This window comes from Aythya ferina, assembly GCF_964211825.1.
Source record: "Aythya ferina genome assembly, chromosome: 8".
NCBI lineage: Eukaryota > Metazoa > Chordata > Aves > Anseriformes > Anatidae > Aythya > Aythya ferina.
The window spans coordinates 17,203,988-17,231,871 of NC_140304.1; the positions used below are offsets into that span (position 1 = coordinate 17,203,988).

At 39.0% G+C, this 27,884-nt stretch overlaps 2 protein-coding genes across 3 annotated transcripts in view; one reads left to right on the top strand and one right to left on the bottom strand.

Annotated features, from left to right (window-relative positions):
• The window catches only part of LOC311440447 (uncharacterized protein), a 378,092-nt gene that overhangs the window by 193,112 nt on the left and 157,096 nt on the right, over nt 1-27,884 (top strand). The window lies entirely within an intron of this gene.
• ZNF326 (zinc finger protein 326) lies at nt 80-24,335 on the bottom strand. 2 transcript variants are annotated; one of them, XM_084527003.1, is made up of 13 exons: nt 24,126-24,335; nt 23,537-23,611; nt 17,436-17,562; nt 14,988-15,393; nt 12,125-12,323; nt 10,289-10,323; nt 9,277-9,364; nt 8,684-8,798; nt 7,105-7,252; nt 6,646-6,745; nt 5,203-5,333; nt 4,210-4,305; nt 80-809 (listed from the first exon to the last, which is right to left on the bottom strand). In XM_084527003.1, exons 1-13 carry the CDS (start codon nt 24,139-24,141, stop codon nt 645-647), a joined length of 1,701 nt encoding a protein of 566 aa, XP_084383129.1. In that variant the 5' UTR covers nt 24,142-24,335; the 3' UTR covers nt 80-644. The 2 variants fall into 2 exon arrangements, with proteins under 2 accessions (XP_084383129.1, XP_084383130.1); XM_084527004.1 differs by lacking the exon at nt 23,537-23,611 and having other exon boundaries at nt 24,126-24,334.

Here is a 27,884-nt window from a genome sequence, read left to right on the forward strand (position 1 = left end):
CAATCAAGATTTGATTCAAAACAAATTTAGTAGTCAGAGGGAAACACTTGAAATACTTAACCATAGACACTTTAAACAATAACATTTAAGTGTTTTATTGCTACAAATTGGTACATCTTATCACAAAAAGCTACAAGGCATACTATTACACATACTCTATTATACAGAGTGCAATGCAGTCCCCAAAACAGCCACACTCAACAGCACAATTTTTGAAGTTTACTCATTCCATATCGAGAGGTAAATATGATAAGCTTATGCTGTACAGCATTTAAAATATTTACCCCACAGACCAGCCTTTCTTTTCAATTGATTAGACCAAAAAACTATTATATCCAACTTTCAGTACACACACCAAAAAAATAGGATGCTTAAAAAAATATACAACACAATGTTTTAATCAGCTTTAACAGTCAGTTTGCTATAAAAAGCTCAACTAAAATAGTCTTAATTTCATTTTAAACAAAATCAGAAACACAGAGGAATTATATAAACAAGTTGTCCACAGAATGGAATGCATGCATAGGGTGGGGAATCTTCAACAACTCTCAAATGAGACTACTAAAGAGTCTTAGCCACTTTTGAGCAGAAATAAAAAGCTGTTTTGCCCCCCCTCATTTGTTTTCATTTGTGTTTTCTTTCACTTAGTTATCTTCAGTGTGGTCTAAGGTGAAGTCAGTTTGTTCTTCAGTTTCTTCTTCCTCTTCTTCCTCCTCTTCTTCCTCACCTTCAGCTGGCTCATCAGCCTTGTCCTCTTCTTCTGTCTGCTGCTCCTGAGCCTGATCATTAATTTCAAATGGATTTTCACCCTGGAGGAGAAAACAGAAAACAAACATTTTAAATATTATTTTTTCAAACAGTACAAAATAATGTTTTTTTAATTCCAGTGACTGGAAAGCTCTTAGTTTGTAGTATCTACTGAGTCCAATCAACTCATTGCCAAATATAAAGCCCCATGAATAAGGCAAAATTTTAAATTTAAGATACTGGTGTTTCGCTTTTTTAGAAGTAGACTCTCAAAGGTAAAGGCCAAGTATATAGAAAGCTGGTATAACAACTTATCAGAGACCTAGGGAAACAAGAAAACCCCAAATCTGACAGTTAAAGTTCAGGCCACTTTTTAGGTGAACCACTAGTATGCAAGCACTGAGAGGCTACAGAGCACCAAGAATTACTTCACCCAATCTGTAACACTGTCCAACAGTGAAATACCAAGGATACCTATTAGCTCAGTAAACTGGCTCGCAAAAGAAAAGAGAATGCTTGAACCAGTTTAACTCCAGCATCAGTGGAAAGCATTGTGAAATAATAAGGTAAGCATCCAAAACTTACTTCAGCTAGTATTTGTGTAACTCTCCAAACTGTACTCATCTACTTCCCTTTCTGGATAGAAGTGAGAAAGACCTCGACTAAAAAGCCTCTGGTACTATCCTCCTTGGGATCAAGCAAGTATTTTCAATCACATTTGGGCACAGCAACAAGGATTTCCAAAGATGGGCGCAGAAATAAATGGAGTTAAGAATACTCCACCTGGTTAGCTTCAAATACACGCTCAAACAGTAAACAGAGTGAAAACAGTTACGTTAAGATCTGTAAACTTTTAATGCTTTTTGTTAGCATTAGCTTTTCATTAGAAAATAGTATTGTTTCCTAGTACAAGAACAAAAACGTGGCTTGTATCTGTAACACATTCACAAGGATGTTAAAAGTACATCTATATATCTGATGCAAAAGGAAAAAACTAAAATACTCTTGTGTCTGGGCTAGGTATGATCATGAATTGCAGTTGAAGAATGTACTTCTGAAAGAACTACTTTCACACTCCCACAGACAACTCAACTGTTCCTGACTCCTGAGGACAAGCTACAGAAAAAAGATACTGTTAATTCCTGTGAGAACAGTATGCAACTTACAACTAACCTACAAGAACTGGATTAAGCACACTATTTCTAGCTGAACAGATCTCTACACAATAATCACCCTCCTCCCTCCCCCCCCCAAAAAAAAAAGATTTTTCCCCCTACTGTTTCTTCAGAGAAAAAAAGCATTTTAAATTCTCAAACTAAGGCAAAAGTTACTACCCTCCAGGGAAGATCCTAATGATTGCACTCTTCTTCCCAATGATGTAGCATTTAACACATCCAACACAGAAACAATGTTGATGCTAGTTGATTTTGACAGCCACACTGGTACCATCTTCCTAGATGGCTTAAATATATATATACATTCACACATCTATGGAGCATAAGAATGTAAGCAGTTAAGTATTTTATTCCCAAGAGATGCATCCTTTGAGCTCCTTGTCTCTAGAATATTTAAATTGCACTGAAAGCTTGAAACTAAAGTGGTGTTTACAGGAAAATGTGTTCATGATTCAAGTGACCCAAGAAACTAGCCTCAGTATTATTTGTAACAGGCCTAACAAACCTGATCCAAGATCCTGCAGTCTGCCTACCTCAGAGGTAAACTTCAGAATGCCTCCACTAATATATATGATAAACAGTCCTTCTGCTGAGTTTGTTTTATTTCATTTTGCACATATAGCAAGCAACCTGTGGAATAGTCTTCTACATGGAAAGAAGATTAAATCAAAGAACAGAAAACATTTTCCATTAATTGTTAGGTAAAGGAGTAAGTCACATGTTGAGCTGTCACCCAGTTGAACCCAGTCACCAGACCCACCAGTGAGCTCCTGCTCACTGCTGCTGGGGAGAGCCCCACTGCAGGCACACCTGTGCCCTCCCAAGCCAAGGCCGCAGCATCAGCACCCAGGGCAGTCACCACTCCAAACCCTGACCGTGGCTCAGTGTGGAAAGGTGCTCCCTGAAGCTGTCCACTCTCCTGGGCGATGTGGGTTCTACACGTCCATCTGAAGACAACCCTACCAAAAAGCCCCCAAACTACCATTTCAGCCTCAGCTGAAAAAATGGCATTTTGCTCAAAAGTAGCCAAGGATTCTCCAAGACAATTATTGCTTGTCAGTTAGCTTACTCCAGACCAGAAGTCAGTCCACACCACCAATTTTCCGTCAAACATTAGCCAGAGCGTTCAATCCTGAAATGCCTTACACTATGCAAAAGGCAGCAAATATCCCCAAAACTGCTTGCCTGGTATTTGCCAGAGCCAGGCAGTCAACACAGCCAGGACTCAGCCTGCCAGGTCCTCCCTGCTCCAAATTTCTTCTTTCCACTCTGCATATGCTGCATACACAAAGCCTTCTGAAAGAATGTTTTTTGTGTGTGTTTTTGTTTCCTCAAGCCAATCTGCCTATCATCTCAAAGCAACTGATTTTCAGCTGTCAGCAGGATTTTCTACTCTATTGAAAAACTGCAGGCACCAAATACATAGACTGGTTCATCACATACTGCATAAGAACTACTGACTCCTTTGGTCTGCAGTTGATTATGCATTAATTATGAGAGGGATTAGCATAACCAAGAAGCTAGATATATCTCACTGAGCAGGTGCTGCTAGAAGTGTATTGCATTTGGCAAATACCAATGGCAAGCATTCTGAAAATGGCAGTGACCTCCTTGTGAAGACAATCTTCAATTTTCCAACTAGCAAATGGCACATTTCCAATCCCCTTTTCACCAGTTTCCCACTAGGGGGCTGTAAAGGACAATGCACATGCATGCCATACCATAGGGAATACCAGCAGAGAGCTGAAAATAGTCAAATATTCTAAGCTGTGGTAGCTGGTAGTTGCCATCTTTTCTTAACAGATATAGAAGAGCTGTCTGAAACTGAATTATGCATTCAATTGTACATAATTCTGCAGAACATGACTAAATTCAACCTTTTAAATTACAATTAAATACTGCATTGGCTGCCACCTTGTCATATTTCTGCAATACAGTATTGCTTTTTCTGAAATCATCTATTGGTTAGGCACAGGGAAAATGTTACTACAGAAAGTCACGTCTGGCCCAGAAAAGGAAAAAATATTTTGCCAAAATGATTTCACATATTTCTCAAGCTGTGAATTTGTAACACAGGCTGCCACATCTTTTAAATTCTCTGACCATGACTAGTAATGTTGTAAGCTTCCACTGTCTGTATGCTGCCACGAATCCTAGAAATTCTATCAAACAGAATTAGACAAGTTGCATGTACAGTACTTTACAGTACAAAGTCACCTGCAGGAACCCTTGCTTCTAAACAAAGATTAACTCATTTGTAAAGTGTATTGTACTCTTCACATCTTACCTTCACATACAGCTCATACCGTGCCTTGACTATTGGATTATTCAAGATACTGGTAGCAGTAAGAACACTCTCCCTTTTTATTTGTTCTCTGTAGGCCTAAGAAACAGATGTAACAGTGAATAATTATTATACACCTACTCTGTCACATATTTGAATTCGTAGTCTGTTTCTGTAAGGAAAATTGTGAAAGTAATAATGCACAAAATGCTCATTCTTGGCATTCAATTCAGTTTATTACACAGCTAGAAGTTAAGTTTGATAGTGTTTATAGTTTGTTGCTTTAGTTTGATTAAGATATATATTCAGGTCTTGGTCATATAATGAACTACATATAACCATGCACTTATCTACTCCCACAGTTAACTGTTCTCACTTACAGATAATACCCATGCTTTTCCACAACTGCCTATGGTTCATGATTATAGAACTTCATTAAAAAAAAAAAACATTACTTTTGAAATCTTTTTTGTACTATGACAACTGGGATTTTTTTTTCATTCATGCTATTCTTCTAATGTTGCTGGAAATGTTGGAAGATTATCATGAATTGTAATAGGATCCAATTCCATACTACTTCTAACTCTAAATTGCTCTCACTTTTCTTCATATTAAAAGGATAATAGCCAATCAAAGAAAGGATACCAGTACTGTTAAATTGCTGGAAACATATATATTATGTTTTATGATTTGAGTAACAATCTTTCTGACACTTAATGGCAGCAAAATTCCCCTAAAATAAAAACAAAGTTATTCTTATTAACATTCTTGGAACTTACTATTGTTGGCTATGAAGCACACCACCTTTTATTCACTGTGGGGATTAAAGTGCCAGCTAGTTCATGAGACATTACGTTTACAGAGAACATTCTAGATATCTACAGAATAAATAGTGTTGATAAGAATTTAGAAGTTATTTACACTGAGTACCACATTTCTCACCTACTATGAAACTATGCCTTTTTTAAATCTCTTTTTAAATATGTCATATCTTACTTGTTTTCCTTTTGTGTGATCAGGAGATTTTAAGTGCTGCTGAACGGAACTGTGTAATGCAGGAACATACACACTGCAAGCACTGCAATGAACAGTCTCAACTTTCATCATGTGGTCATCAGCAGTAACCCCTGCCAAAGAACATGCAACAAATCATTAACACAAAAAGTGTTAAACCAGGGGAACGGGAGAAAGGATTGGATGTTTTATACCAGTAAGTTAGAGCTCTCAATTGGTAAACATGTCAAACTGAATCACAGGGAATATTCACACAAATTCAGGCATCAGAACTAGGCTTGCTGAAGAGAATGTTGGTAGAGATTTTTTTTTCACCTGATACTCCAATTCCTTCATTCCACAGACCATGTATGAGATTCAAGCAATTATGCTTGATGCCTGAGGTTATGATATACGAACACCTTACCTGCCTAAATAGAGGGAAATAAAACTGATGAACAAATCATAAATTGAATGTACAAAATGTCTACTATTTAAGATCTACAATGACCAATATTCTTAATAATATGCATTTTAATACAAGAACCAAACCTTAAATCAGTTTTTCACCAAAACAGCTGAATTAACTTCACCCCTCATAAGAGCACCTAATGTATTTCCTTGTCTCCCAATCCCTCAACACCAAGAAAAACTGTATGAATCCAATGTAAATCTGTTTCAAGTTCTAATGTTAGCTTCCCAACAGAGCATTCTGATCATAAAGGTAAACAGGCCCTCCTGTACTTTAGAAGAATACATAAAAATAACGTGAGACTGTTAAGATGTTGGCTACATCCATTAAGTAACTTTCAAAGTTTAAATTCAAGCAAATGCAATACTTAAATATATTTATTGTTTGAAGTAAAGGGACTCCAAAGATGTCTTTTCTGGCTCTAGTGCATTTTTTGAAAGCTCTCAAGCAAAGGATAAAGCAGAGGGATGTGGCACAAGAAGGTAGAGGGACACAAATGCCTTTAGAAAACAGTCTGTAGAGCAGCCAAGTGGGGAAAAAACAGTAAGTCAAGGCCAAGATGCATGTTGGGTAGCCATGGATTAGAAAGTGCTCCAAGTCCTCCTTTTGTCACAGCCTGCCTCAAAAACACAATTATCACACTGATATCATCTAGCACCTTGACATCATATTAATCATTATCATGTTACCACTTTATTAAGTGATCTCTTTCAATCTAACTGCACCCACCTGTTGCCATTCCTCATGGCAACACTGAATAAGACTGTGGTGAGGCCTACATAATTCTATTTGTCAAGTACTTAGCAAAACATTATCTTGTGTTATGACAAGGCTACCTGGGCAGGAAATCTGAAGTTTGTTATCTCTGACTGTGCTTACATTTCACAGAACATCAAAAATGAGTCAAGGAACACAAACCAGGTAGAAAAAAGATGTGGAAACTGATCTCCATAGCATGCACTATCATTACTCACCTTCCATTATATCTTTTTCAACAGCTTGAGCGTTGTCTGTTTGGTTACTTGTCTGTTGCTTACGCATAGCTGTCTTCTTGAATTTATTTACCATACACTCCTAGAGAGAATCAGAAAAAAGAAAGTGTAATGGCTGATGTTTGAGGGTTTATGTTACAATAGGAACCCATAGTTAAAATATTACTTGGAATAGCTTTATTCTGAAGAAAAGAGAGTAAAAATAAATAGCAATTAATTGGGCATTTAAGTCACTACTTTTAATTGTAACTGGGTGAAGTTACAGTTGTAACATTATTTTAATGACTATATTTGCCTCACTTTCAACAATACACACTGCACCAGAAGTCTTCTCCAAAAAGAATGATAATGAATTAAGCATATTTTGAAGACTAAATGATACTTTCTAATAACATCCTAATGTAAAAACATTAGATAACATTTAAAAATCCATTGTCTTACATGAAGAAACTCCATCACTACTTTGTCAAATTTGGTTTGCTTCTGGATGTGATCCAATGTTTCCTGGTGAGCTGCGCTCTCCAGATGGGACTCAATCTCTTTTTCTTCAAATGTTCGAAATTTGCAAAATGAGCAAGTAAATGCCATTCTAGGAAGAGAAATACAATAAATAATATTACAATTAAAGAAACATTCTTCCCTCTCCCCTCAAAACAATGAGGACTTGACAAACCTAACCAGAAAATTAATAGGAAAAAAGTATTCCTTAAAGAAGCCTAAATGGAAAAAAAATCTACTACTTTACCATTAGGAAAGATACCTGCTACAAGAACCAAATAAAAAAGGCTAATCTGAGACTAGTAAGTTATCTATGCAGAAGAAAAACTACCAAAACCAGATGCTAGCTATTGTAAAACCATATTATTCAGTGTGTTTATCTATCATAGCTCTCCAATTTGTGTTATCTTTTGTAGTACTTACCAAAGTCAAGCCAATGATTTACTAACTACAGACTATTAAAAGAACTAACTCAAAGCTCGTTTTCCATACAAAAACTAAATCCTTACAAGGAAATGTGGCCTCCTCAGTACTACTGAGGCACTAACGCAACAATCATACACTGCATTCACATAAAGCAGAATAGTTTTGTACAGCCCCGGCCAACAGCCAGCTTGACTGTGGCAAAATTGAAGTTAGTTACAGAACTATCTACTTATTATTGCTACAAAATAACTCACCATACATACAAAAAAGCAGAACCAGGTCAATTTCTAACAACTTAGCTCAGCCTGAATATGAATTTGTTTCACTAGATTACATATTTCAAAAGCAGTACCCTTCTAAGCTGCTTCTCAAGTGCGCACTGATACACTCGTCAGTGAGAACATGTAAGTAACTTGTGCATTTCCTGCGTGAATGTTGTGCAAATCAGAATGATTTGGGTTGGAAGGGACCTTAGAGATCACCTAGTCCTAACAACCCTGCTACAGGCATGGACACCTCCTAGATCGGGCTTCTTAAAGCCCCATCCAACCTGGCCTTGAACACTTCCAATGATGCAACATCCACAATTTATCTGTGCAATCCCTTCCAGTGTCTCCATACCTTCAGAGTTAATTTCTTCCAAATATCTAATCTAAACCTACTCTTTTTTTTTTTTTTTTTTAACCTGTTACCCATTGTCCTATCACTACACTCCCTGATAGAGTCCCTTCCCCATCTTTCCTGTAGACCCCCTTCAATGCCTACAGACTGCTATAAGGTCATTATCAAGTTTTGCTGGAGCTCTCTTCTCTAGGCTAACTAATCCTAACTCTCTCAACCTCTTTGTAGAAGAGGTGCTCCATTCCCTGATGATCTTCACTGCTCTCCTTAGGACCCACTCCAACAGGTCCATGTCTTCCTTATGCTGCAGGTCCCAGAGCTGAACGTGCAAGGTGCTGTTTATTTCTGCTCATTTGTTCATTTATTTTTCTTTTGAAATCAGTCCATAAGGGCCTTTCAGGAATGAAGGCATATTCTTACAAAACAAGGATAAAGCAGGAGAAAACCACACCACGAGACAAGTTATAACACAAACCTGTATCCGTCACCATATTTTTCGCTGTTTTTTTCCCTTCTACGCCTTTGCTTCTCTCTTCTGGCCTCAATTCGTCTCTTTTCTTCTTCTTCGCTTTTAACTTCTCCTTTGCCATCTTAAAACACAGAATGATTTTAAAGTGTTATATTCCCAAAAAGTCTAGCATTCCGGGCAGTGTTAGTCTTCCCTGTCTCTTCCACAAACACCTTTTATATAGTCACAAAACGCAGATCCTACACCAACATTGTTTTAAGGCTTATTTAAATGCCATAGAAGTTTTCTTTTGTTTTCCTCCATTAAAAATGACAAATTTAAATACCTGTTTCCAACAGGTAGGGGTCTAGATTACACGCATAAAAGAAAGCAAATTCAGAATTAAAGCAAGTCCTATAACCACGTAACAAAGAAAACACACGACGGACATTACAAACAATTTTTTTCTCCACGGCCTAAATTCATAAGATTTGTTAAAAAGAGTCACGCTGTGCAATAATTATTAGAGGTCATACATACATGCATACTAAATCTATTCACCCAAAGTCATACAAATACGGTATCTATAAAACCTTACCTGACAAAGCAAACTGACTTACCTCCAAAAGTCTGATACCCAAGATCATAAGCATCTCTTGTAAAGTCTTCATATATAACAACTGCACCACTCGTGTCCACTTCAATTTCCTAAGTCAAAACCACAAATTACAAATGGAAAAAACACAATGCCATCCTACATCCAGCAAACAACATGAATTATTTCCACTAATTTGTTACCTGCTATTTTTAATCAAATATAACAATAGATGAAAGTGAAATGAGCAACCACAAAAGGCTCAATGTAAAACTACCACAAACTATGCATTTATCTTTCATGCCAGAATATCTTTATAAACTAGTTTCAAAGTCAAAATTCTCACTGTCTTCTACATAAACCTTCTGATTGCCAATTCAGACTTTTAAATACTTCCTTGGGAATGCGTTAATACTTCCACTCAACGACAAGGGAAAAACATTTCAGTCTCTTAACATGGAACGAGGATATATACAAGCTTAGCTTAATCTCATTCTTGCATGCTATTGGCAACTAATCTTTCTGCAGGTGGGAACTAGTCTTTGCACCTTAACAGAAAACATCTGTTAACAACGATTCTGTTTCCATTTACCTTCTCCCCTTAATGTTACTGACATCTCATCTATCCATTCTCCCTCATTGCTGTAATTTCCCTGTCATTTTATACTTCATTTCTCAACCCACCCAAGCCAAAGGTCATTGGTATGTGAAATCAAGTTGTCTGCCTATGAAGATGTGAGAAGTGTTCACGTGACAGCTGTGTATTACAAAAATAGTCGGTAGGTGTACAAACACACTTTAAAGTTCCCTTTCCAGACTACTTGCACAAGCTACCCCTTTCACTTGAAGTCAGCGAGATTTCAAACTGACACTAAAATAAGACAGTTTCAAATAAAAAGGAAAAAAAAAATCAAGTTTGCAAAGAAACTTACATAGTTAAGCCTTAGTTTTTGTACCTCTAACTTTATTATTTGTCTTAAGGTATACCATCCAAATTGTGAAAGAATCAAGCATTTTCTAGTTCTTAGAGTCTTTACCTCTATCGTGGAATCCTGGAAAGATGACTTCATGTCTATAAGCATAAAATAAGGAAGAAATAAGTAATACAAAAATGCTGTTTAATATTACTGTCTATTAATTTTAGAGCAATAAAATATTCAGGAAAAAAGTCAACTTATTCTGCACCTAACACAGTCTAGATCTACAATTTATCATATTTTAATAATAACCCTGAAAGCAAAATCAGGTATTCTTAGGAATATAAGCTAACCAGTCTTTCAAAAACAATCACTGGTATCTAACTCCACAAAACAAAGAAGTCATGACTAAAAAGGACAGTCATGACTTTTTGAGATAGATGAGACAATAAAAACGATAAAAAGACATTTCGAGATATATTGCTCATTGTGTACACCCTGTTAGTTGATACCCACTTCTTAGTTTTCAAGTACACAATACCACTTAGAGCATCTTTCAGTTCAAGTCTTGGAAAATTGTACCAAGCCACTCAGTCTTCCCCCACACCCATGTCAGAACCACAGAACAAGTTGATTTTAGTGCATTCTAGTAGGTACCACCTACTCCATTAACATAGCTTCAATCTTACATGGTATATAACACTCCTTGGGTTGTGGAAATTAGTGAATGGAAACAAATAATGTGCTAGAACTGCTCTATCTGAAGGTAGGTTAGGAAAGTAGAATCTATAAAAAATACTGAGAACAGCTAAGAGAAGAAACCATTGACATGCAAGTCTTTTGAGATATTTGGATGTGTATTTTATGGACCTATTTCACAACACCAAAATTAGCAAGTCCAATATTACAGTCCCTGTACAAAATGCAAATTAATCTGTTCTATACGCCCACTTGTTGAAAATTTTATCTTAGCTTTGAATTCAAAACTAACAGCTTTTTAATATAAAATAGAGCAAGTAAGAACCATAAATCATAGTTTCTCCCAAATTTGCACACTTACCTTGCTAGCTTTGAGCTTAAATGATTTTAAACATTTTTCAGGTGTGATTTATAACAAAACTATATAAAACACTGCAGAGAGAAATCACTGAGAAAGCTACAAACACAAAACCAAAATTCGCCCACTGCACATGCTGTTGCTAATACTTCAAGTGAAATTTACATTGCCTCAAAGCAAGTAACTTATTCAAACCATATTAGCAAGTTTTCTACCTTCGACTTTTGGCTGTAATACAATAATTATTAGAGTTCTAGGAGATCTTCAAGGAAACTACAAAAGTCAAGTGTCGCTAATGCTTTGTAATTTATATTTCCAGTTTATCATTTTACAGTTCTTGCCTTCACTACAGAATTTCACTTACAAGAGCAACTCTTGTCTACCCTCCACTGTTGAAGAACAATTTTCCACTGTTTTCTTATTTCACCTTCCCCTCTCTCTCCTCTTCATCCACACTTTATGCCTTTATTGTAGCTGCACTACAGCTGATGCTCTATTTCATCCATATATCAAGGTCTTTGGGCAACCAGGCCCAGTCTCATACAGGTGCACATTTTAAGGTGTGTCAGGCATCACCAATTAACAGAACACAAAATCTGAAAATATTTTCAGTGGTAAAAATTTGCACCCATGAAGTATCTTTATAAAGAAGTCTAGATGAAGCAGTTCTCAGCAGTACATATTTAAACACATCAAAATGTCCACTTTCATTCAGCAAGTTATCTTTGCAGTAGAAGAGCTAGAAGAGTAGAAAAGTAATTTCAAAAGGTCTGTTATAGACTACTTCGAAGGTAGAAAAAGTTACAACAGCACAGTCTTTTTTCTAAATATTAAAACTAAACTCCAAATTAATTTTAAAAAATAGCAATTTTAATTTAATTTTGGCACTTTTTACTTACTAGGTGATTTTTTCTGAGTCAGCTTCAAAATAGGTTTTGTCATTTTGGGTTTCTTGATAAACGTCCCACCAGGTTTGTTGTACGGCTGTGGTATCATTTTTCTTTTTATTCCTCTTGCAGCAACTGCTGCAGGACTGGGTTTGTTATGATAGTCAACAACAATTCCAGGTCTGTGCATTCCTCCAAAGTCTCCCATATGCTGGAAATTTGGGAAATCAAGAAAAAGGTATTAGTATATGACATCAATAGAAATACAACAATTACTCGGCACAAGTGTTTATTTTAAAATGTAACTCTATACTAAACTCTGCATTCTGGAACAAAATGCAGGGGAAATTTAAGTTCCCAGTTTTGATGTTTTGTGCAATGGTTTTGTGGGTGTCCAGTAGAACACACATGTATAAACCATGTTTCTGCTTATTCAGAGCCATTGTCCAGATGATGAACATGCCTGTCAAAGCTCAATCTCAGCCTAACATTTTGGCTCCTCTCTTCAGATTCTCCACATGATGAATGACTTTCCCCTTGGTGAAAAAACAGAGCTAACCAAACTACTTTTTCCTACACTCTAGTTAGCAGCCGAGAGAGAAAGAGAGAGAGACTTCTTTACTCTAAATTATTAGCAGTGATTTGAAAACTGAATAAAGAAAGTTGTTCAGTGTGAGGCAGTGATTAACTGAAGGCAGCTCAGTCTGTCTTTTACTAATTATTCCAGGACAATGCGCAACAGTGAATTCAGAAGTTGGGCTTGGAGGGTCTAATAAAAAAACATCAGCAACAGGAATGAAAATTCACTTGAAAGACTAAATCCTTCTGTTACGTCTGAAGTGCTGTACAGACATTGGTGGACACTTATTTATGAAAGCAACCTCTGAAGGCATGGAATAAATGAGTAATCTGAAGAGGGAGAACTTAGGTAGCTGCATTTTTTTTTTCAAAGCACCAACACATTTCTTAATATTAGCTCAATTATTTGATTAATAAAGGTCAGAAGACAGCCCACTAACTGGATGGATGAATTGGATAAGCAGAAATATTTGAATCACCGTGAGAAGAGAATTAGCACTACACTATCAAAGAACATGAAAATAACTTCAAAATACTTTTCACAAAAGGGATACCCGTTTTATTAGCAGATTTTATATGACAGACTGAATGCATCAAAACAGGCACTTTGCTTAATCAAAAGTCCATGCACAAGATCTCCACATTAATTAACTTAGTTGAGACAGTTACAGAACTACCTAGCATGTACATTTACATTGTATGTCTATAAATTTGGAACAAAGTAGGCACTTGAATAGTTTCAAGTACTTTTTTAAAAACAGTATCTATTAAAGGTGCAATGCATTTTAAGTATGGTAAGTACTTTAGCCTTTATGTAATAAAGGATAACGTAAAAGACTAAAAAGATTTCAAAAGCAAAAATAGAACAGAAATAAGGCTACTTGGTCACCATTTTGCACAAAACTTTCAGATCCAAATGAGTTCTGAAAGGATGGCATCCAAGCTTAAGAATCAAACACTTTCAGCTTTACAAGCAGAGAAATATAAAGATTAGACTATTTCTAATACCGTGCTACATGCTAGCTAGTAGCCATGTGTAAATCTGAGCTAAAATTTGAATATGACAACTACAGTATTCAAGAATGCTCCAAAGTAGACCTTCTGAAACAAGACCACCAGACAATTAGGCACTTAAAAGACCCAGAAAAAAAAAAAAAAGATCTTCATCTAGACTTCAAGCTACAAGCAAGTTGTATGGTTTAACATTAAAGAATTGCTTCCCAAAGAGATATGGCACACTTAGGAATTTTAAAAGTTAAGTAGTACCTAGAGGCATAGGCGGAAAAGCGTTCACTGAACTCTTCGCAATTAAAAAAAAATCAGAATTGGGATTATAAAACCAAAGTAAAGGGACACCATCAACTTAAAGTTAGTGCGTCTGTCAGGATTATTTTTTATTCTCTTCTGTTGTATTTTTTCCCTAGCTCATTAAACATTAAGCACTACTTCTCCAAACTGTCATCTACTATTTTGTGTCCAGTTAATTTGGACAGTTTTTACATCCTACACTGGAAAGGAATCCACTGAAAACGAGGTAGAAGATATGTCACCAAAACAAAATGAATACAAGCCATAGGGTTAGACACATTACCAGGAAATCAATCTGAAGTTTGCGAAAGAACTTGATTTCAAGTTGATGATGTCCCTTTAGTTGTGCTTTAATTTTAAATACGAATCACTATAAGTGCTAGCCACCTACCTTTGCAAATTCCTCCCCATCACTCTTTCAATACACAAGTCAGAGTAAGAACTAAGTTTAAGAGAAGACTTGATGTTTGATAAAGCATGTGTTGAACATACTAAAGAATTAGCTGAAGTTTTACCTTTGCAGGAAACGAAAGCTGCTCTGGCATTCACAACCGGGTTTTATTTTTTTGCATATACATTGCACCTTTAACCTACTAAAAACTTCAAATGGCTTTGAATTAAACTTTCACAATATTCAAGAATTTCCCCACCAGCAATGAGGATGCTAGTGCTTACAAGGAAAAATGCAAGTCCTTTTAATCCCTTTTAGACCAAACCTATGACTTTTATCGTCGCCTTTCAAACAAAAGGAGAGATTTAACAAACCTTATCAACTAGTCTTCTATTACTCATTACTTTCAAGAGCGAAAGAGAGACTGCATTCTACTTGAAGACAGCTTCAAGGGGGTAAACAACATTGTCAACCATGATAGTTTGCTTGGACAAAAAAACACACTGTACTGAACAGTGTATTAATTTTAAAGCAGTGGTCTTGAAAGGGTTTAAAAGAGTGTCTAGTGAAAAGAATCTGAAAAGATTCTGTACTTACTCCTCGGCCTCGGCCTCTGCCTGTTGATGGTCCTCCAAAAGCATCATAGTTTCTGCTTCCAAATCCACTTTCAGGATAAGCAGGCGTTCCTCTCCCCCGAGAGCCTACAGGTGCAGGCTTCATATGGGGTGAAGAAAAACTGCTGTAGGAAGAGTAACTCTCTCTTCCTCTGTCCTCCATAAACCCAGGCCTCAATTTTGAACGGGAGTAAGGTGCTTCCCAGCTAGACCCGCCCTGGTTTCTACCTCCGAAAGAGTCAAGGCTATTCCGGTAGGAGTTGTCAAATCGACCACCATAACTACCTCCGAAGCGGCTTTGTTCGGGTTCATTATAACCATAGCCAGATCTGTACAGATCTCGCCCACCCAGAGAAGACCCGGAGTCGTAAGACTCATAAGGTCCAAACCTGGAAAAGTTGCACAGTGAGGAGAAAAAAAAGTAAGCTTACTAATGTTATACATTTCAAAAAGACATGTTATCAGTTGACATTTATCAACTAAAATCAATTTATTACTATACTGGTCGGTACAGTTGTGTTATTGTTTAATCTTGATTAGGGCTGGGCAAATGACACTATGACCAGATAGAAAGCTATCTGAGCCATTTTTTCTACAAACAATTCTAAAGTTCAGTATGCCTGAACTTTGGTCAATTAAAATTTTCAGCAACATTTACTAAATTATTAGAGCCCAGCCCTAGTCTGACGAAAATAATGACCTGCAGACATTCACAGGCTAGTCAAACTCTCCTTTCTTCAAAATCATGCCCTCATATTTTAACAGTTAAACAGCAGTTAAAAGGCGGCTTAGTTCTCAACTGAGAGTAAAAAAATAAAATAATTTTTAGTGGTACAGTTGTGTCTTAAACACCCCAGAATTCTAAAGGAAAACATAAGTGCTCTTCCATGCAAGTTTATACTTTTTGGAAATCATCTTCCCTGTAATATTCAGTCACCCAATCAGAGATCATGATCTTCAATGCACATGTATCTTTTCCTTGCAGACCATTAAGTCTAGCAACTCCAGATTTTGAAAATCTATCTCAATACACGCAGAATGGAAACAAAAACAGTCCTTAAAGTTTCTAAGTATAGTAACAAGGAGCTGAAATCTTTAGCTATTTATGAGTCTGATTTACGTTAGCAGGAGTCAGGCTGGAAATCCATCAGTATGTGTACACCATTGGAAGGGAAACACATTAGTGTCCCTACAGGGTTATAATAGGTGATTAAGCAGGAATTGGGAAAGACAGCCCCTTGATAAAATATAAACTAGAACAGACTCAAAGTTCTGCCTGGATCTATAGTAAATTGAATGCCTTCATTTTAAAATACATTTAGTCTTGGAAGACCGAGAAGTAAACAGAAAATAGTGCTACCTAAAGGAGTCCATGCATAATATTAACATTACATGGCAAGAGACATTTCTGTGTTCAAGTAGTCATTCAAACTCAATCATATGCAGATTACTGTATGGTAGGTACAGCTCGTTCCTCAATCTCTGCTCAGTCTTTTAAGTCAATCTTATTTTCATCATTAAACAAATTATAATGAACTAAAATGTTTAACAGACCCATGCAGCAAAACACAACATTTCTCCAGCCTCCCTATTTAGTTCTGTCCTCGCCCAGTGGCACTACAGTGACTACGAACAAGAACCATACAGTAGTCTGGCTACAGCCAGACAAGAATTCAAGGGCGCACACAAGAAAACCATCAGATTATCCAAGTTTTCTTCATGTTTCATTTCCTCCAAGATAGAATCACTACTCTGAAACGCATACTACTTCAAATGTGATATTAAAAGATAAATCAAATCAGCTGTTCCTTACTGCTTTTATCTGAAAGAGCAACAGGAATAATATCCTAGCATTAAATACACAACTTTAAGACCACTGCATCAGAAATTTTACTTTTAGACTAATCCGTCTTGCAAAGCAGCCCAGAACATGCACACAATTTTTAGTGTAATCAGTACCTGCCAAAGAAATAATCTGGACATGACTTTCAGATTCAATAGGAAGACCATTTAAGCACTGCACATTCAAAGCAAAGAGCACATACCCTAAATGTTCCTTGAAAACGGAATGTTGATAGATTCAGTCTAAGCCACTAAGCCAATTAGGTCTAGTCTGCTATGTCAGAAACAGTATGTCAGGCCAATCAGTTATAAATTACTAACCGTTACCAAAAAATAAAACTTGATCCATTTTCAGTCACAGACGTATTGTTTCAGTGTCGAACTTTTCCACAAAAACGCTAATTGTTACAATAATCTAGCTTTTACAGTTTAAGATTTGCCAGTCGTTAATGAACATGAAGACTCAGAACAAAAGCGTTCATACAAAATCGTAACAACATGCCTCAGGAACACTTAAGTTAGAAAACAGAATGATTGAAACTTAAATAGTATTTGATCAATTCTTGGGACAACTGAAGGATTATTTTACCTGTTACCACCACCACCACCTCCTCCGCCTCCACCTCCATGACTCTCCATCCCATAGGATTGGTTAAGGTAAGAGTCCATGGATCGTGGGCCACCATAGCCTCCATGCCCATAATCACGGTCCATGTCTAAAAAAGAGCAGAAAAATGTTTATAAAGAAAGCAAGAGAGAAGTCCCATTAAGCATTCTAGCTTAAATTCTTAAGTAAAATGTTTAACCTGCCACAGAGCTTACAAACAAAATACAGCACTCTCAGTTCTGAATCAATTTCAACAATGTGCTGAGGGAAACCATGTGTCTTTGTCATCATCAGAGAACCTCTTAATTGAAATGAAGATGACATTTTTTGTCAGTAATGGACAGGTCAGGATTATTGTTCTGTCAGCTGGAATTCAGACGCAGGTTAAGACAACTAAATGGAAAAAACCTGACGTGGAGCATCAGAAGTTAGTGAAGAATGATGACCACTTCCTCCCTTTGATAACACACACAGTTCAGACACCTGGCTATAACAATGCCACAAAAAAATGTTCAGAAGTTGACAGAGACACTGCTTCAAGGTTACAGCTCATGTCACGCTGCAATGCAGACGCTGCATACAGGCTCCAATCTAACTCTCCCTTCTAGCACCAACAGAAAACCACCACAGCACCACTGAGTTGCAGGTGACCAACTCTGCTAAGAGGGTGGTACCTCATTGCTGAACTGATGTCACTTCATGACACCTTTGTATCTTGTAAAGAAGTCTGCCAAAAGAACCAAGTTTCTCCTCAACACTCTAAGTCCTATATAGAAGTATGGTTAAAATAACCACACAAAAATTCAAAGCTCTAAGACAACAATGTAGATCTGCATAATGAACATGAGCCACAGCCTTTCTGTAAGGTGCACGCTTTGCACCTCATCAACATTCTAGTGATGATCACTGTTTCCCAGGACTGGCCAACACTAATTTCTGGGTAACAGAAAGCAAGCCTGTCAAGTCAAGCCTCATTAAAAAGTAAGGTAGAAAAGGAAAATCAGTGAACCCGGAAAGAATAAAAATATAACCACACAAAGACTTATCCACTATTTCCTACATTCCAAAGAAAATCCCAAGACTTCTCCAGAACAGGCAATAAGCCCACTCAAAGTAATAAAATATTTCCCATTTAACAAAATATAGTACCTCTGTGTGCCTATCAGTTTTGTAGAAAATAAGTACATGTATATACGTTATTTCCCATTTGTAACTGCTTTTTGTTAGACCAGACAGCCATTGTAATTTACTTTCTTTATCTGCAAGGAAAACTGCAAATGGTACTTAGCTGAGTATTTCACTGTTACGGGTGTCCCTAGCAAGCCTGAATAGAATCTCCAAATAAGATTTGCTGGTTTGTTTGTTCTCCTTTTAGTGATCATACGTACTTCCTAAGAAGTTGAGGATGATACTTCTAGAACTTGGAAGTTGCACTGCATCTTCCCATATTTGGGATGTACAATAAGATTGAGCAAAGTAGGAAAAAAACTCTCAAAATACTAATCATGTAGCATCACATGATATCAGTCTAAACTCCAGGATGTTACTCCTTAAAGAACTTGCTGAACCTTCTAATATGAAGATCTCATATTCCTCTCTGGTGTGACTGATCTACTTCCTTACATTTAGGGCAATACCCTGAAGACTGCCCACATAAAGATATGGGCATGTAAGAAAAAAAAAAGTCAGTAATTTTTGCAAAGCTTTTTAAGTTCAGCTGATCCTGTGTTCAATCTCAGATCCAAAGTTTTTTTTTTTTTAAGTGCAGTTTATCAAATCAGAAGACACTGACATCTTGAAAACAGCCTGAAGGGGACCAATAATTCACCTCAGTTTATCCTGCTCCCTATCATCTACAGTCTCTCTGATGGCACAAAGGTAATTAGGTTAAGCAGGCTAATCACATCATTCAACATGGAAGAACAAAACGCATTGTCAAGATCACTGCCAACACAATCTGACTAGTACAGTGAGTGACCAGCGTGGGGAGGGACCACCAACTTTTACATTCACATGAAAAAAAATATTCCAAAAAATTATTTGAAGCTATGCTTCAAACCAAGGTGATTTTTTTTTTCCTAAAAATTTCAGCACAAAAGCAAACATTGAAATGTGCTTCCCAGGACAGCATCTGATGTCTGTTTCTATTCAATGCTCCCTTTACTCATCCAAGGTTCATCCTACCCTTGGATCAGCAAGGATATCTGTACCATCAGCAGTGTGGCTGCCATTCCCCAAATGGGCAATTCCTGTTCCCTAACTGACCAATTTACTCCTCCTGCCCAGGCTCGCTGCACTGCATTTCCCTACACTGTAGTATGCTCCTCTTGGAAAAAGATTTAACAGAGGGACACAAAAGCTACAAAGTGACAGACTATTACATGGGTGGTTTTGTACTACAAGAAACTGGAGGTAGCAAACAAAACTTTCAAAAAAAAAGCTTAAAAATTAACTGGATGCTTTTTCGCAATAGATATCCAAGTCCCAGCACTGCCCTGTGACAAGAAGTTACTAAAAACCTACATGGATTTAAGAAAGGACTTGGTTAAATCCACTGACAAGACATTCAAAGGATGTCAAACACTAAGACTTTGGCTGCAGTTCAGAAAATCCCTAACCTACTAATCAGCCAAAACATTTAAATATACCAAAGGGGCCCTCATACTATTCCTTCCACACCCCCAAATGGACAGTGTGACACATAGGAGGCAAGGTGGGAAACAGAAGCATCTGAGACCTGACCTAATAAAGTTGGTTTTACCATCACCTTCCAGCTTCATCACTGACTGTTCCAGACTGCTGGGCAGTAACCTACTGTCCAAACCACTGGCCTCCCACTTGATCTTTTCACCAGCTGTAAACTTAATAAAAAATTTACAGACTTTATGAATCATGACCAGCACTTGATAAAGATACTGCATTCAAATAACCAGTGTAATATTTCTTCAGGTAGAGCTTTTCTTTACTTTGCAAGTCTGTTCTCCAGATAGGCTTTATTCTAAAAGGGGAAAAGAGAAAATAAATGTACAAGGCAATAAGCATTCACCGAATATACCTGAATGAGAATCACTTGCACATATTTAATTATTACAGTCTCACAGTAAATAGCCTATTAGTTCCCAAACCTGACAACCAACATGAAAACCTATTTGTGCTGGCCTCTTTCACACTTCTGATTCTTCTTCTACTCACTAAAGCCAGAGACAGACATAGAGCATAAAAAAAAAAAAAAGCTGCACCTGCACAAAACAACTTTCTCAGCCTATAGCCTGCTCCCCGTTCACTTCTGTTAGCTCAGGCCGTCATTGCTGGTGGAGATGCACAGAAGCTGACTGCGTACAGCACTCAAACTAAATGTGAAAATATTTCACACGCTAAGAGAATGTGTACTCAAATGCTAGGAAAAAAACAGCTAGGAATTGCATTGCACTGCTTCAAATGGAAAACAACTGAGAAATTTGGTACTTCTGTCTCACTTAAGTTTAAAAAGTAACTGTTTAGCAAAGAAACCTTTGAAGAAGTATTCTGTGTATCTATAAATACTTCAGAGAGGAAAAAAAAAGTGGTTCATTGTTGCTCCTGAAGTTTAAAAAGAAACCAAATCTTTGACACAGTTGAGGTATCTGAAATAGCGTTTGTTAGAGGAATAAATCAGGTTTTGGTATCTGCAGCTTCTTGCACACAGTGTTGATGAATGAGCTGCTGAACTAAAGTACGGAAACAGAACAGAGAAGAATTATTCCATTTTCCATTTCGAAACCGTATCTAAATGCTCTCGGAGTAAGGGAGAAAAGTTATGATAAAGGGGAAAAAATATATTAACCTTAAAATCAAAAAGCATAGGCCACTAAAAGAAGAGATCAACTTACACATTGAAATGTTCACTTATATGCATTCCTGAAGTTTAACGACAACAAAAAATGTCTGATCTAGCAGAGAGATCACTTAAAATTGCTGCAAGATGACACCTCATTACAAAGTAATGAAAAATCTGTTTTCCTTAGGAAAGAACTAAGAACTTAAACATGTAGTAGATAAGAATCAGGTTCCCTTGGTACAGAGGACTCTATGAGACACACTTTTAAAGAAAAAAATTAAGATTAGAAGGTATTGAAAACATTCACAGCACAAGAAGTTAAATCATTTCCAATAGCGTTCCCCACATGGAACATGTAAGAAGCCTAGGAGGATGAAAGAAAGGAGAAAGATTTTACATTAATGAATCATGAATATAAAAATTAAAACTTTAGTAAAACGTAATATCAATCTCAAAATAATTAAAAAAAACACAGAATTAGAGGCTTGAAACAAGCTATAATTGCCTAGAGTATTTTTCGTTTGTAATTTATAACAGCAAACTTCAGGATCCATTGTGTAAGCTGCATTTTTTCCAGACACATTGTATTTTTCATAGAATTTATGCCTGCTTTAAAGATCCCAACTTTGTCAATAGATACAGAAGATTTAATGCATTGAGTCCCATGCAAAACAAGGCACCAATCCAACAACTAAATGAATTTTAGGAGTTAATTAAATGGACATGGTTACAGTAACCAAAACCTCAATATATTGTCACAAAGTTTATTCTACAGGCTACATCATCTGGCCTCAAACCAAGCCATGAGCAAGGGACAACGGTGGAATCACAGCCATCATCAGCCATCCAACAAAAAGCACGCTTCAAACTGGCTAAAAATTTCCAACAGGAAGAACTTAGCCAAGAACCGGGCAAAGAAGAAAACGCTCAACATTCATCCTCTGTTGCCATCTACTGGACCCCTACAAAATAGCCTTTAGCCCACTGTACAGGATCAGGGCAAGACAAAGGCTCTTTCATTACTTACTAACATACATGCAATGCACAAACATTAATGTCAAGTGTTTCAAGCTGCAAACATCATAATTAAACTTGTTGTGAATAAATATAAGTAACAAAAAACAATTATCACAGATTCTTACAGAGGTACATGAAAGTAATAGTTTAACTGTACAATATGTTTCATCATTAACTTATCATAAGATGAGCCTAGTTTCATTTTAATACTGCTGTCATCAGATATTAGAAAAGCAGGTTCTGGTTATTGACTCCAGTTAACATTCCAGTAAGAATTTAAATTACAACTTAAGAAGAACCTTTTCTACTAAATACATAAAGGACATTTATTTAGAAATCAATATAGAAGATTTAAAAAAACAAAAACAAGTTCAGAGTTTTTAATTATTTTACTATGAAGAAAAATAAATCCAGAACACTATTGTTGGCAAAAGAGCTAAGACTCAAGGATTGTATCATGAAAACAGTCATACTGCAATCGCAGATGCTTCTGTAATCCATGTTATTTCCACGTAACAGCCAGCAAGTGTATGAAGAGATCCAATAGCAAATATTTATTTGGTCACATCTGTAAATAAAGCTTAGGTACAGTTTATTGTAAAAGTTTTATATTGATACATCAACGACCTTTTGGTACTTGTTTGCATGCTGGCAAGAGATTTCAAAACATTTCTTGAGTCTTGCTAAGTTTATAGCCTTACCCATAAAATCCGTATTCTTTTCAGTTGCAGGTATTTTAATAGCACATAAACAAAAGCTAACATTTGCTCTATCACATTTATTTTTATGCTTTGTATATTCCTTCCCACACCCTTACTTAAAGTCAGTTACAAAAGAAAATCTAGGTTCTTCTTTTCCCATGCCCGCGTGAGAGGAAAACATCCTCTGACCTCGTTTCTGCTGCTTTCTTTTCAATCTAAGCAGCACGAATTGAATATAGCATAGTCCATGAGAACATAAAAATACCGATGTATGCAAAGAGCAACATCGTAAGTGAAGCCTGCATTCCCTCCCATCCCTGCTCCTCCGACACCTCATCGTTCTGCCTCGGACCGTGCAGGAGCTCATGTTGACATGCCCAAGGTGAGAACGCAGTCTCACTCCCCGCCAGTTACAACTCCTCCAGAACACAACACGTGCAGCCACACCGCGTTACGTACTTTCAACACCCCTTTTTAACATCTTTGGCAACACTGACTGCTCAGCCCCAACGCTTTTTTTAGAGGTTAGACGTATTTATAGCTCATACCTGAGACTGACCCACTGGGCATGTTCACACCACAATGCATGGGGGTATCTGGGAACCTCCAATCTCTGTCTTCAGCTGGAGAGGATGGGTCAGTGAGAATGACTTAGTGCTTTGCGAGAGCTCGCGGGGAGACACCGGGAGCCGCGCCGACAGGCGGCTCTCGCTGCTGGCGGCTCTCCTGGCACGACCCCTCACGGAGCTCGCCCCGAGCTCCCCCCGGCCCTGCCCGCGCCGCCGCCACCGCCCCCCCCCGCCGCCACCACCACCGCCGCCGCCGCCGCCTCCCCCTCGCCCCCCGCTCTCCCCGCGCCCCCCGGGCGCCTCAGCTCGCCCCTCGCCCCCCGCCCCTCCCGCCCGCCCGCCCGCCCGGCCCCGGGAGGGCCCCTCGGGCCCCTCCGCGCTCCTCAGCCCTCCTCTGCCCTCCTCCCGCGCAGCCCGCCCGCCGCCGGCCGCCACCGCAGCTCCCCCGGTCCAGGAGGGGCGGCGAGGAGGAGGACGAGGAGGTGCGTGCAGGGAAGGGGGGAACGGGGGGGCGCCCTGCGCGCAGAGAGGCGGCCGCGGCCATGCGGGGCGGCGGCCGGGGGCTCACCTTCCCCGTAGTCCATGATGGCGGCAGGCCCCGCTCCCGGCGGCTGGCGGCCGCGGCTAGCAATGGCGCCCTCCGCCACAACGCGGCCAGGCGGAGCCTGCGCGCCGCCGGGGAGCGCGCCGATTGGCCCGGCCGCCGCGTCACGTGAGCGGCGCGGCCCGAAGGGAGAAAGGGGCCGCGGCCGCCCGAAGCGCCGGCGCCCGGTGCCCGGATCGGCGGGGTCACGAGGAGGGAGGCTGCGCGGCGGCCATGTTAGGTGCTGGCAGCCGCCATTTTGCGTCATGGCAGCGGGCCTTATCTCGCTTGAAGGCGCCGCGGGGTTATCAGCGGTGAAACAGCCGCGTCCTCGCCGCGCCTTCTGTAGTCCCAACGGTTTCTGTCGCCCCACACGCCCTTTGGCCCCGGTGAAAGCAAAAACAGCAAACGTTGCTCTCGGTACACGAGGACCACAACGTGCCCTTACCCTGAGCTGGAGGCCAGGCAGTGCTTGGCAGGGGCGAGTCCCCGCGGCTCCGCGGTGAGGAGCCTCGTCCCGTGCCAGCCCAGCACAGGGGCTGCTGCTGCTTTGTGCGAGCATGTGGCTGTGCCCATCTCCTGCATGGCTGTGCTAGGGCAGCAGCTCGGTGGTGTTATGCAGAGGAGCTACTTGCACTGCTCCCTCGTCAAGGCTGCTGACATGGCAGCACTGCCCTCGTGCCCACACCGGCCCTTTGGGCTGCCTCGGGGCCTTGCCAGAAGGAGCATCGCAGATAGCTAGGAATAGGTCTCGATATTCACTCTTTCCCCCAAAAATAGCGAGCGCACATAATCCTGTGCTGAAGTGTATTCTTCCTTAGGCAACAGAACTCAGTTAAGCAGTCTCCTCCCTGCGACAGTCCCCTTACACGAACCTCCCATTAACACCAATTCATCCGTGAATCCCAGGACAAGCTATTTCAGTTTCTGTAACAGGCCGTGTTGAAAAGCTGAAACAGGCTAAAGGTAAACACAGGCTTCATTCAATTCAAGCTAGTTGTAAGACACCACTTTTCTCCTCCCATAGCCAAACGTTGTAGAGAAAAACAAACAAAAACACAAATCATGCAACAAAAAACAAAGACCTATGTGAGACTCACATGCTGAGAAATGTTTCATTCCTTGTTTCTTAATATTTTATACATTCCTGAATGGGGAGGGGGGGAGGAATATGTGAGAGAGCAGCAGTGAGCAGATCTGACAAAAAAGCTAGGGCGTTGTCTCTGAGGACGAGCTAGAGACACACTTTCTACTTGTAATGGTGGCCAAAGTCACTATTTTGATTTTTGCTTTTGTCAGGGAAACAGGACTTCACTTTTCAGTAGCTAACAGGCTTGAATCAAAAACTGCCAATTTCTCTACATCTGAAAAGTAATAAAAACCCCATTGTGGGAAAGGAAGGTTTGACTAACCTAGGTCCAGAGTCCAAGCTTTTTATTAAGCTAAAACCTGAGTCTGACACAGCAGTCAGACATTTTCCCTCCCCAAGCTCTGGATGGCAGCATATGCGAATATACTTGAGCCACAGACTTTGGATACAGCTGAGCAAAAAGCACTGTAGCTTGTAGATTTCCCTGTTGAGCTCTCCTCTGCTAAACCTCATCTCCTGTTTCAGCATCACCGGAGAAATACACACAGAGAAAATGGTTATTCCCTGCCAAAGGGAAGCTTTCCTCCAGCCTCACCACTGACTTCTCAGCCAAGGATACAGTATGCTTGGTCAGAACAGAGTGATTTTATAGGGCCAAACAGTCCAGATACAAACTTGATTGTGGACCCATCCCTTTACACATGTACCCTTGTGCAAACCAGACAAGTTTCTAGCACTAAATAAGAGATTTACACAGTGGGAATTTTCCTGTACATTCAAGGCTGTATGTCTCATGTTTGCAACATAGCAGTCCCTTTTCTACAACCTTTCTTGCTCTACTAGACACTAGCTGTTCATCCTGATCTGTGGCCTTGTGCTTGTGAACAGGAATGAGCAGATCTGTGCACAGATGTACAGTACAAGCAGTTTTGCTGGAGGGCACCTGCAGGGAGTGCCATGGGCCGTCTGTTTTAGTAAGCCTGCCAAAAGCCTGCAAACCCCTTACCATAATCTTCAAAATTCGAAGATTTTTTTTCCCCATGCAAGAAAATGCATGGGCACAGCTGTATACATTTTGCTCTATGCAAAATAATGTAAATGTGAGGAATTAAACAAATGCATATATGTGCACAGAAGCCAAAAGCTGTCCTAGGTAACAATTCAGTACAAATACAGTGGGAATAAACTGATTCTCCCAGATGGCCTGAAACAAGCAACAGTCAAAACTAAAGAATCATCTCTGCTTTAGGAATTGCATGCATGCTGCAAGATGTGCTGCTAAGGAATGCACTAAGTGTGTCCTGACAGACTGAGAATGGGTAAAAGTAGGACCAAGGCACCTAACACTCCCCATTTGTAGGACTTGATACCAAAAGAGGCATCCTCTTGTGAATTTCTCCAATATTCTGCTAAAGCACGTTTGTTCAGTGACTAATCCATCAGCACATTTACTCATAAGAGCATCCTGGAAAAAAAATGCAATAGGAGATGCAAAACACAGTTAAGAAAAATTCAACAGGACATTAACAGTAATAATTGCAAATCAAATTACAAGAACACATACTTCTCTTTTGCTTACTGCCAAGTGTCACAGAGTTAAACCTCTATATTTTGTTATACTAAAAATCTGGCTATGAAAGTTTAGGTGTAGTCCCTGAAGAAACCACTGATATCAGCCCAGACATTCATGTAGACTTCAGGAAGCTCTGAATTGTGTCAGTGCACATTGTGGCACGGTTACACATAAATTGTACGCAACCCTCAGATGTTATTATGAGAATTACTGCTATCCCATGGGTCATTTCGCCATCTGAGGAAGTTATTGACAACCGAGGTGGTTGTTATGGGGACTGCAGTCTGTCAGGGAGGGCACATGACAAAGAGAACATCTGATGATGAAGAAATCATTCTAGTACCAAATTAGCACTCCAGACACCAGACAGAGGAGGAGGTGCTTTCACATGCAACCCTGCAAACATGGGTATATTTGGGATTTTTAAGTTATTGTCCCAGAACCAGAAGCTCAGGGAGAAGAAACTGGATCTGGGGGCAGACCGAGGCTACAGCAGGTATAACATACAATTCTTTGGACTCAATACAAACAGGTCAGCAAAAGCGTATTATTTTAGACTTAATTATGATCAATGGCCCACTGTTGATCTGAGTCTTTTTAAAACAAAGGCTCCTTCTTTTCTCCCTGCAGGACTCCAAAAGGGAAAAATCTAAGCTAAGCAAAGCCAAACAAAATGGAGACATAAAAAGAGACAGGGAACAGAACTGTATTGTACTTCATTCGTTCTTGATGGTCCAAAACATGAATGTTTCAGTTCAGTGCAGAACCTCCCTGTGCAATCCCATTCTGCTCTTGAATTCACGTTCTGCTGCTTCCTTGTTTTTCTGGTTTGGTTTGGTGGCTTTTTTTTTTATTTTCTTTCTTTTTTTTTTTTTTTTTTTTGGTAAATTCTTCATAGCAGTACAGGGATAAGAGAACAATCAGTGATTTATCCACACACAGCAGCATGGTTATTGTGAAATAAAGTTCTTCTGTAGTTCGGTACTGTAACTACCCACTCCGTCTCCTCCTCTTTCCAAGTGTTGTTTTCTACTACCCTTTTGTTTAAAGTATTGTCTAAAACTCAAGAAAATTGTGTAAA